Source organism: Myxocyprinus asiaticus, chromosome 48 (assembly GCF_019703515.2).
Source record: "Myxocyprinus asiaticus isolate MX2 ecotype Aquarium Trade chromosome 48, UBuf_Myxa_2, whole genome shotgun sequence".
Taxonomy (NCBI): domain Eukaryota; kingdom Metazoa; phylum Chordata; class Actinopteri; order Cypriniformes; family Catostomidae; genus Myxocyprinus; species Myxocyprinus asiaticus.
Window position 1 is genome coordinate 8,690,459 of NC_059391.1, and position 11,598 is coordinate 8,702,056.

The window sequence follows — 11,598 nt, forward strand, 5'->3', positions numbered from 1 at the left end:
GGACATTTTCAGACATTTATTTGTTTTGTAAAACCCTTAAATATCTACAAAAGTGTCAGTAAAACTAACACTTTCGCATGCTTAAAGATGCATTATTTGAGATATATTTCAAAAAAAAATCTAAATGAAGAATGTAAATACGATAAGTTGCTCTCAATTCGATGTCTTTCTAATATCACATATGCAATTTGCACTACACATTCTTTGTGCATTTTAACTTTATTTACACCTAAATAATAGAAATTATATTTCCACTTTTTAGGGCAGCTGTTTGCAGAGATAGTCTCTTTAGTCATATTTTATATTTTTAATATTTTCTGGAGAAACACGAGTGTAAGCAGGCACCAATAAATAGGCCAGTGTTATTTTATGAATGATGAGATTTTTAGTATTAATAAAATATTGTAACATCTGTAGGAGAATACATCAGGTCAACATGTTGATGGACTAGTTTAGGAATATATTTGGAATACTTATACATTCAGACTGTATATTGTTAACAAATATTTGATGATATACTGTACATATTTTATTAATTTAATATAGTTGTACTACTTTATATGGAGATACTTCATAAATATAGCTTTTAGCATCATTATCTTTAATAACTTTGATTTACACTTCATATGTTCTATTGGTTACACTTTACATAAGGTTCTATTCTTTAACAATAGTTAATGCATTAGGTATCATGAACAAACAATGGACAATAATTTTTGTTTTACAGCATTTATTAATCTTCACTGATGTTAGTTCATAAAAATACAATTGTTCTTTGTTAGTTCATAGTGTATTTACTAATGTTAACATATACAACTTTTGATTTGAAAAATGTAGGTATTAGTATATTTTGAAATTAACATTAAACAAGATTCAGAAATGCTGTAAAAGTATTGTTCACTGTTATTTCTGTTAACTAATGCTGTAAACTAATGTTAACAAATGGAACTTTATTGTAAAGTGTTACCGTTCCATTAAAAAATAAAAATAAAAGTCATATTGACACAATTTCATTTTTTTTTTTTTTTTTCACAGAGTTATCTATTACGGTTTTTGGAATCAAGTTCCGATGTGAGGTTTTGAGTTGCCACTTTTTAAAAGCAACAGCATCTGTAGCAGCAGATGTGGATGTAGACACACAGCACAATGATGAAACTGTCACACATGAAGCATGGAGGAAATGAGACAGCTGATTGGATCATCATGGCAAAATCAAGCCAGCACATTCAGGGCGTCTGTGAGTATCTTCAGTTCATCTTTAATGGACTCCAGTCCTAACTTGACCTTCAACGGGTTGTCCAGTACTTCTATGCTGTCTGTGTACGGGTCAAACCGCACAGAAAATGGTCTCTTGATGCGTGTCACATATGTTCTGTTAAAAAAACACACACACACACACACACACACACACACACACATAATTTTAATTATTTTAATATAAATAATTTTAATTATTTAATTGCACATAATTAAGACAATAAATGCAGTAAATTTAAATAAATGTAAACTTAAAGTTTAAATAAATGTATGCAATAAATATCCTCTTTATTTTGCTAATTAGCACTTGCTATATGTTTTTAAAAAAAAATGTTAAAGTTTTCTTTTTTTTTTTTTTTTTTTTAAGAGTAAGAATAATTGAATATACAAATAGGTAGTTGGCATAAAATACTTTTGGGAAGTATTGTCCTGCGATGTGACATGCTATACCCCATCTAAAATGATTTTAAAACAGAATTTTGCTAATGATTTTATAATTATTATGCATGATGCTTTTGTGACCTTATATTAATGGAGAGAATACAGAATACATTGAATATTTTTACTTTTAAAAATTAATTTGTCACAACGCAAGACCATTTAAAATGATAATTTATGTACATTCAAACAAATCTTAACCTAAAATCTTGATGTTGATAAAAAAAATGACACATTATGTATCAACTGTCAAAATAAATTAATAAAAACAATTGTAATTTATGTAAAATAAATAATATTAATGATTTAATTGCAAACAATTACAGTACAAATAAAAGTAAATTTATGCAGTAGCCTAAATATCCTTATTTTACTTACATTAATCAGCACTTGCTTTGTTTATGGAGTATTTTAATCATTGCAATATGTTTTTCTGAGTTTATCTTTTTGCTTTGCAAAGCGACCTTGAGTATAAGGAAGGCACTATAAAATAAAACATACTGTATTATTATTATTATTATTATTATTATTATTATTATTACTATATTTTTTTGTAATGCATTTTAAATTCATTCATTCATTCATTCATTTCATAACTAATTATATCAGCATGATCTCATGAAAATTATGTGACTGGACATTTCTGCTAAACGACATTACACCGTTTATGAAAATGATTACGTACACGTATTGCTGCAGATCTGATTGAAATGTCCAATGTGGTGCTAAAACCAAGTTAAATTTTTCCTAAACAGATGAGGTTTTTAAAGGGATAGTTCACCCAAAAATGACAAAAAATTTCTGATCATTTACTCACCCACATGCCATCCCAGTGTTCAGCAGAACACAAACAAAGATTTTTAGGAGAATATCTCAGCTCTGTAGGTCCATACAATGCAAGTGAATGGTGACCAGAACTCAGAAGGTCCAAAAAGGACATAAAGGTAGCGTAAAAGTAATCCATACGACTCCAGAGGTTAAATCCATGTCTTTAGAAGCGATATGATAGTTGTGGGTGAGAAACAGATCAATATTTAAGAATTACATTTTTTATTGTAAATCTACACTTTCACTTTCACATTCAGCCATCTACTTGTTGGAGCTGGTCAAAGGTGGATATTGATAGTAAAAAAGGACTTAAATATTGATATGTTTCTCATCCTCACCTATCATATTGCTTCTGAAGACGTGAATGTAACAGTTTGAGTCGAATGGGTTACTTTTAAGCTGCCTTTATGTCCTTTTTGGACCTTCAGATTTCTGGTCACCATTCACTTGCATTGTATAGACCTACAGAGCAGAGATACACTTCTAAAAATCTTAATATGTGTTCTGCAGAAGAAAGAAAGTCATACATATCTGGGATGGCATGAGGATGAGTAAATCAAGAAAGAATTTTCATTTTTGGGAGAACTTTTCCTTAAAGAGTTATGCTCTGTCGAGTTTTAAATCAACTCAGCAATCAACTATGATTACGCTTGAAAAGCTTGTAAATGTACTTGGGTATGTAATGCAAATGTTAAAAAGTTTCGCCTTACAAGTCATGTGCTATACTAAAAAGGTTTAAATGTCAGAAGATAGCATTGCGTGAGGAACAGGGTAAAAAGTACATGTTTATGGCCTGATAATCTGCAGTTTTACTCGTGATTTGTGTGAAAAGGAATAGCAGTCGTTGTTGTTTTTGCGCCTCTAGTGTTCATTTCACCAGGAAACTTACACGATACAAAGAACAGCGTAAGAATAATTTAGCAAAAATGTAGGTATAGTAATGTGATTTAATGAGACCAGGTTGAAGAATACATGATGGCCACATCTACAGCACTAGCAGCAATGGAATATTTGTGATGCAACTGACCTCAGTTTCTCTGTGGCATCAGAGAAGCTTTCGGACACAAAATAGACTGGTTGGTAAGTCTGGTCTTGGTATGGCTGAACAGCTACGATGTCTGGATCAAACTCACGTCTCTCTGGCTCGTCTGAGAGTGAATGCTGAGGAAATAGACAAATTCAAATGCTAATGTCATACAACAAGAATTTAAAGCTGAAATCTACTAAAATTACTGACTGCCACCTACCACCAGCTCGCCGTAAGAAGACAGTAGTCCTGCTCCATACGCTTTGATTGTCCCTGCCTGCTTACACAATCCAAACTCCACTGTGAACCAATAAAGCTTCAAAACACACAGGAAGAATCATATTAAGTGCTATTTAGCTCATGCATAGAGTTAGCAATGCCTGACAAGATGTGAGGTGCTTCATACTCACTGTTGACAATTTCTCAATATCTTCGTCAGAGGCTCCAAGAGAGGCCAGACCAATACTCTAAGATCAGACAAAAAGATTTCAGCACTTGGTACTAAACTCTGCTTAAGTCAAGGACTGATTATGTTAGCAAAAACAGGATATACATACAGTACATAGTAGATCTTTTACCTGGGAAAACTGTGCAAATGTTCTGTCAGCCAGAATAGGTACATGACCAAGAAGTTCATGGACACAGTCGCTGGAAAGAGAAACATATGGATGATACTTTAACTGTGTGTGATGCGCTGTATGTATCATTACACTGCATCATCTTCACAATGTGAATTTACATTTGCATATGCACTCTGTATTGTTTGCTGGTAAAACAAAATGAAAAAAACTTTACAAATCAAGAAATTAATAGTACATATTTATTTAAAATGATGTACCCGTAAACTCACATGAGATCCAGTCATAGAAGTAGACTAGAAAAAACAGTTTTATTCTATATGGGGAGTGTCACAGCATGGGGGACATATTCAGATAATAATGCCAGCAGAAAAAACACTTTACAAATTACTTTCTATTTTACTTTCTAATGTTACTAAATTAAGCATGGCTGACTGTGAATTGTGCATTTCTTCAATTGCACCAGTATTCAATTTGCATTTACTTGATGATGCATCCATACCACTAGGTGTCAGTATCAAGATTACTACCATATTGGCCAGTGCAACATAAAAATGACAAAAGTAAATAAGTCTGGTACACATGCACAAGAGTGCATAATTGGACAGATTAGTTAGCTATCAGCATGAAACTCAATTTTAATCCTAATTCTTGCATGAAAAAGAATAAATAGATATGTACTGTACATTTTCTGAAGACAATGTGAGTGGTGATTGATGTGGCAAAACGTATCACCACAATGTCCCACCAAGGGCCTCAGTACACCGTCCCAAGTTAAAAGAGCCCATGTCTCTGCAATGTTCTGTGGTTGCTTGGCAGTTGCTTTGGGGTTCTATGTGGTTGCCTAGGTTGTTGCTCAGCAGTTGCAAGGATATACTGAGTTGTTGCAAAACCATTGCTATGTGGTTGCAAGGCAGTTACTAGGGTGTTCTGAGTGGATGCTAAGGCATTGCTAAGCAGTTGCTAGGGTGTTCTGTGTCATCACTAGTGCATTTCTAGGTGGTTAAAAGGCAGTTGCTTGGGTGTTCTGGGTGGTTGTTAAGGCATTGCCAAATGGTTGTTAGGATGTTTGAGTGGTTGCTAAAGCATTGCTAGGTGGTTGCTAGGTAGTTGCTTTGGTGTTCTGGGTGGTTGTTAAGACATTGCTAAGTGGTTTCCACAGTGTTCTGAGTGGTTGCTAGGGCATTGATTGATGGTTGCTAAGCAGTTTCAAAGGTGTTTTGAGTGGTCGCTAGAGTGTTGTTGATTATCTGAAGAAATGTAAAATGTGTTCTTGGCCATCTCTTACGGTTCAGGGGAGTGCATCGGAGAGGACGCATGACGAATGTACTGTGTGCACTGGAACACACGGAAAGCCAGACTGGCCAAAAAGTCTCGTGCCGAGAGGAGTCCTGCCACCGGCCTCAGCTGAAATCCTGTGCGCTCTTTATGAGGAGAGTAAGAGAGAGATTTTTTATAAATGGTTAGGAGAGAGAGGGTTATATGTATAAGTGTATAAGGTATAAGTATGAGAGAAGCTGCTGACTAAAAACTTTCCTGCTATAATTCAAACAGTTGTAGCTATAATCATGTTTGGGTAAATTACTCAAAAAGTAATCCACTACAAACTACTAGTTACTACTCTCAATTTGAAATTAGTTTACTTCACTGATTACTTCATAGAAAAGTAATCACATTACTAATTACTTTATTTTTAAGCTACTTTCTAAAACAGTTCAAGTAAAAGGCAAAATCAGTACATGTAATCTGATTACGAGAAATGTACCTTACACTACTTTTTGACTTAAAAAGTAATTTGGTTAAAGTAGCTACAGTTATATTTGTAATCATATTACACCCAACACTGGCTATAATCATAAATTAATCACTTTATCACATTATGTTGCTGCCTTATTGAAGAGCATTTGCGGCAACAAAACAATTGTGATTAATAATAAGTTGCATAACCTATGCTCTGTGCTGGTCATGGTACCTTTTAGGAAGCGGGACACGTCCTCTAGTTGAGGGATGTTATCGGGGCTGTAGCCACAGTGCTTCTCCAGTAACTGGAAGGCCTCTAAATGTTCACTACAGGCATGAGTCTTGTACAGATCTCTCAGGGTTGAGTAAACCTCACGCCTACTTGCACACAACAAACACAAATACTAAGAACTTAGACCTTATATAGTTGTCAGAAGTGGGGAGGAGAAATTATCTTACCATGTTCCGATCTCCTCTTCCATGTATTCCACTCGAGGAATCGGCTCACCGCTGGTCAGACGCAGGTGTCAATAAAAATAAACAAAACAGTGAAAAACCAACATGTCCAGAAAAGCAATGCTAAATATTATTGTTGCAACATACTGTTTGTATTTAAAGGCAATGTCTCCAATCATCTTCCGTCGCTTTTGGTAAACAGGGTCAGTAAAGCCCTGAAAAAAAAAAAGAAAATCTTTGGACTTGTGGTTCTAAAACATTTGGAATAGCTTTCCACAGTCAGTAGAATATTTTTATTAGCCTGCTATCTTCTATCCATCTGACATCTAAGACAAAATCTGAGAACTTGAAAGAGGTCTGAAGCTAAATATATTTTGTTTGGGGGCCTGGGTAGCTCAGCGAGTATTGATGCTGACTACCACCCCTGGAGTCCTGAGTTTGAATCCAGGATGTGCTGAGTGATTCCAGCCAGGTCTCCTAAGCAACCAAATTGGCCCGGTTGTTAGGGAGGGAAGGGTCACATGGGGTAACCTCCTTGTGGTCGCTATAATGTGGTTCTTGCTCTCGGTGGGGCGCGTGGTGAGTTGTGCGTAGATGCCACGCAGAACAGCGTGGGCCTCTACATGCACTATGTCTCAAAGGTTACACGCTCAACAAGCCACATGATAAGATGTGCGGGGGTAGAAAATTTTAATATATATATATATATATATATATATATATATATATATATATATATATATATATATATATATATATATATATATATTGTTCTCTAAAAAAAATGGAGAAATTATTTAAATAGGTCTAGTTAAATAAGAAATACGTGCATCTCTGACACATTGCTATTCTAGTCAGATTAGGAAGGAACTAATCTGTTACTTACTGGATGATCTGGATCCAGGTCTGGATCAAATTTGCTGACAAGATGATGGCACTTATCCAGTTCAGCAATTTTTCTGGGAAACCAATGAACTAAATAAAGACAAAGATACAAAAACAAAGCTTAACTTGCTGTCAAATAAAGAAAAGCAGAGTTACATAGCATTTCAGTTGACTTACATTTAACCTCTTTTGTGGTTTTGACGTCCTCTGCACTTCTCTTTAGGGAGCTGACCAGCGTGCTCACATCTGACAGATGCACCTCACACTGAACATAATATTCCAGATCTTCCAAACCATCCTTGGGCTTTCGACTGGGCCTGGTCTCAAGATGATGGATCTTGGCTTCAAATGTCTGTGGTGTTCAGTAGGTGAACATCAGTTGTTCAGAATAACATTCAGAGGAATATGAATGTTCTAAAATAGCAAGTCAGGATATCACCATCAAAAGTATGGTAAGGCAAAAAGCATGGTATAATTTATTTATCACACACATACAGTGAAGTTCTTTTTTTTTTTTTCACATATCCCAGCCAAGCTGGGGTCAGAGTGCAGGGTCAGCCATGATACAGCACCCCTGGAGCAGATAGGGTCAAGGGCCTTGCTCAAGGGCCCAACAGTGGCATCTTGGCAGTGCTGGGGCTTAGAACCCCTGACCTTCTGATCAGTAACCCAGAGCCTTAACCGCTGAGCCATACAAGTTAATTCATTGACAGCGTTTGAGACATAATGCTGATTACCACAAATATTTATTTTGACTTTTCTTTAAAAAAAACATATGGGATACAGTGAGGCACTTACAATGGAAGAGAATGGGACCAATTTTTGGAGGGTTTAAACACAAAAATATGAAGCTTGTAATTTTATAAAAGCACTTACATTAATTCTTCTGTTAAAACTAATTTATTATCTGAGCTGTAAAGTTGTTTTGGGGTTTTATGTTTAATGCTGTTACATCATCATAGCAACAAAGTTGTAAAACTGGATATAACTTCACTCAGAAAATGTTAGTAAGCGATTTTATCACACTAAAATCATGTTAACACGAATAGTGTTTACATCTTGTGGCTATACTTTTGAAACAGTGAATTTTTTAACATTTACTGATTGGCACCCATTCACTTCCATTGTAAGTGCCTCACTGTACCCAGATTTTTGCGAAAAACATTTTTTGTGGTAATCAACATTATGCCACAAATGCTTTTGATTTAGCTTAACTTGTACTGAACCTGGAATATTCCTTTAACATATACTGTATGTTATAGGATAAACATATTGTATTAGTGGCATTAGTAAGATAAAAATGTGATGAACTTTATTTCTGGTAAATGCTGAAATGTACAATATCACAAAAACACTTTAAATTTAACACTTAAAACATTAAAAAATTATTTAAGTTGAATATATATATATATATATATATATATATATATATAAAGCTAAGATAAATACATTTCTGCTATTTTACAATCAGTTGCTATGTTATTCCAGAACAATATATGAAGAAAACCTTATTTGGAGTTTTCAATATACAATCAAAGTGTTTTATTTATAATTATTTCTGTTCCACAAACAACAACACAAGTCTTGTGAAGACTCTCGAGCTGCAATATTTTTGAATACTTCTCTTTCTGTATGCACATTTATAACTGAGCTCTTACTGATATTTCAGATTTAAAATGAAAGACTATATTGAAAAAAGTGGTAACAACCTGCTATTTGTTATTTCAAGGATCAAGCATTTCTACTTGATCTATCCCATAATAATTACTTTCATTGGTGTAATTTTTCAGGTTTATTCAGATACAATTTTTTACTTGAATAATTACCATTTGAAGCACTTGTTAACACTGAAAAATCTTTCATGTCAATCTAAAAAAAACTGTTTGATTGCAGTAAATTATATTATTTAACATCACAGAATCAACCTGAATACATTATGTTACAGCAAAATAAATTTAAGGTTTAAGTAGAAATTGCTCCTCAAGGTAACAATTGCTAACATTTTTATGTTTATAAAGGAATACAAATGTGATTGCAAATATTTGTTTTTTTTTTTGTTTTTTTTTTTTTAAATCATAATTTGCTTTCTTAAAGGACTGGGTTCTAATAAGAATCCAAACATGGTCCCACTGCATAAACTGAAATTCTTGTTTGATCCTTTATCATTTGTCCCACATTATATTCTTAAGGCAGCAGGATCCAGCTTTTTTAAAACAAAAAGTTATTATTATTATTATTTATTTATTTATTTTTTTTTTTTATCCGATCAGGGCTTACCTCAAAAACCTTGAGAGTGCGGGACAGCGCCGGGCTCTTTGAACTCCTCAGAGAGAAGAACAGACTGAGCAACGCTTTTCCATCGCTCTCCTCGAACACGATCTGCTCGCTCAGTCCCGCAGCCTCCGCCGCCGCGGCCGCCGCCTCGCGCTCCTTACGCGCGTCCTCGATCAAACTCTGCCGCCTTCCCACAAACTTTGGAGACTGTTCGAAAACACGGGCAGACATCATCTACGATGTTATGTTGGCTTCGGTTAGAATATGCATTTGGACTAAGGATAATAATGTAGCCGTGCTTACCTTGTGGACATCAGATGGAGGTGATTTACATCGCCAAAAGCGCATAAGAACTTCAATGCAGTCTATGTAAACCTGCCGTATAGCTTAGACTTAATCATTTGCCCTTAAATTGTTGTTACAGCTACGTCTAAAGTGCTTTCCACAGCGTTTGGGTCCACTCTTCACCGCGTAATGCTGTGCGTAAAATGGAGACTCCAATGAAGTTTCATTTTTACGCAGTACATTTGCGGTGATCATTAAAAATGGAGAGGACCATCTCATAGGATAAAAATGCTCAATAATATTCAAGAAGAAGAAATTGCATTATTCACAAAAACTACAGTATAGGCTAGATAAATATATATGAATGTTTTTGCCTTTCCGCGCATGCAGTAAGTTTAGTCAAAGAGTGCCACAAAGGGGATGAATTATTAGGCTACAATTTAAATTGGCCCCAGAAAGTATTTGGACTCTTAATCCACACTTAAAACTGTAAGTATCCTATAATAAGTGGTAACCTGCAACCTTGGAGATTTTTTGGTCTAAACCTAAACATTTTTCAGTGTATATATGTTATTGCATTAGATACAATATATCAAACCAAGAGGCATCTGCAAACTAATTATTTCTGGTCTAATTTCATTTTTTATTTTTTCAGGACTAACATCTTTTAACCGACTGGTGCCCAAATCAGTTTCCCATAAAGTTCCCCCAGATGTCCACCAAACCAACCTATCCAGGTTGGTTTCTAACACCACCTAAAAAGTGTGCTTTTTGCACACTGGTTTGATATTTTGACATTCATTTTGAAGAGTGGCTTCCTTGTCCAACTACTTTTAAGAGCAACTGCATTTTTTTCATCTGTATTTATTAGCCCAATTAACCTATATCTTTCAGAAGATACATTGTTATAAGAAGTGAATAATGTAGATTTAAATAAATAAAAATAATAATAATAAAAAAAAAATTAAAAAAAAAAAGAATCTTACCGTAATAGAATCGGAGCGCTCGAGTTCAGACGCGGCTCTTCGGATGCTCTTTGTGGAAGATGTGGAGCTGTTTGAATTCGGCATATTTAAATGATTAGCCGGCGAAACAATCTAATATTGTGCTCTCTTGGGAATGCTGGTCACTTTCTTCCACCTATAGACTTCTTTCTCTCTTATTTATAGAGGTAATGTCTTCTTTACTGACGTCAAGCTGATCCCCTCCTCCTCCGTCGTTGAACATCTTGAAGCCTCTCGCGCCGCGTTCGTTCATAATTTGATACTTCACATCCCTGTGTAACTGTCTATATACATATTCAATGCGCGCGTCTCACTAAATGATTTTCATATTCCACTTACTGATGTATGAATTCTACACAACTTGCTATAGCCGCACAAATTAGAATTTTTTATTATTAATAGTATCATTTATTTACAGTGCTTTGAAAACTTATTTGCCCCCATCCTGATTTTTTTTATTTTTTATTTTTATTTTTTATTTTTTTATTTTTTTGTGTATACCTCACACTAAACAGGCAATCCGAGTAAACACAAAATACAGTTTTTAAATGATAATGTTATTTATTGAAGAGAAAAAGTTATCCAATACCAACTGGGCCTGTGTGAAAAGGGATTGACTAAATCCCCAAATCTATGAAAATGCATTCATAATGGGGTTCAGCTGGACTAGACATACCCAGGCCTGATTACTGCCAGCCCTGTTCAATCAAATCAACACCTAAATAGAACTTTTTCAGCAGCATGAAGTTAGCTAAAAGGTCTTACCTAGTAGCACACTATGCCAAGGTCGAAAGAAATTCCAGAAATGATAAGGAAAAAGGGGATT

General features: G+C 34.7%; 1 protein-coding gene across 1 annotated transcript; it reads right to left on the reverse strand.

The window, feature by feature from the left end:
• Positions 1–96: 96 nt before the first annotated feature.
• On the reverse strand, positions 97–10,970 carry LOC127437842 (tyrosine 3-monooxygenase). Its single transcript, XM_051693059.1, has 13 exons — positions 10,755–10,970; positions 9,487–9,690; positions 7,387–7,561; positions 7,211–7,299; positions 6,472–6,539; positions 6,328–6,378; positions 6,101–6,246; positions 5,417–5,552; positions 4,129–4,198; positions 3,961–4,017; positions 3,771–3,866; positions 3,551–3,684; positions 97–1,372 (listed from the first exon to the last, which is right to left on the reverse strand). Exons 1-13 carry the CDS (start codon positions 10,836–10,838, stop codon positions 1,213–1,215), a joined length of 1,470 nt encoding a protein of 489 aa, XP_051549019.1. The 5' UTR covers positions 10,839–10,970; the 3' UTR covers positions 97–1,212.
• Positions 10,971–11,598: the final 628 nt, after the last annotated feature.

Coding starts and splice junctions, on each gene's coding strand:
- LOC127437842 (XM_051693059.1), bottom strand. CDS start 10,838: ATGCCGAATTCAAACAGCTCCACATCTTCCACAAAGAGCATCCGAAGA. Junction 6,247..6,327: donor GAAGAGGAGATCGGAACATG/GTAAGATAATTT, acceptor GTGTGCAAGTAG/GCGTGAGGTTTACTCAACCC. Junction 5,553..6,100: donor CGTGTCCCGCTTCCTAAAAG/GTACCATGACCA, acceptor CTCCTCATAAAG/AGCGCACAGGATTTCAGCTG.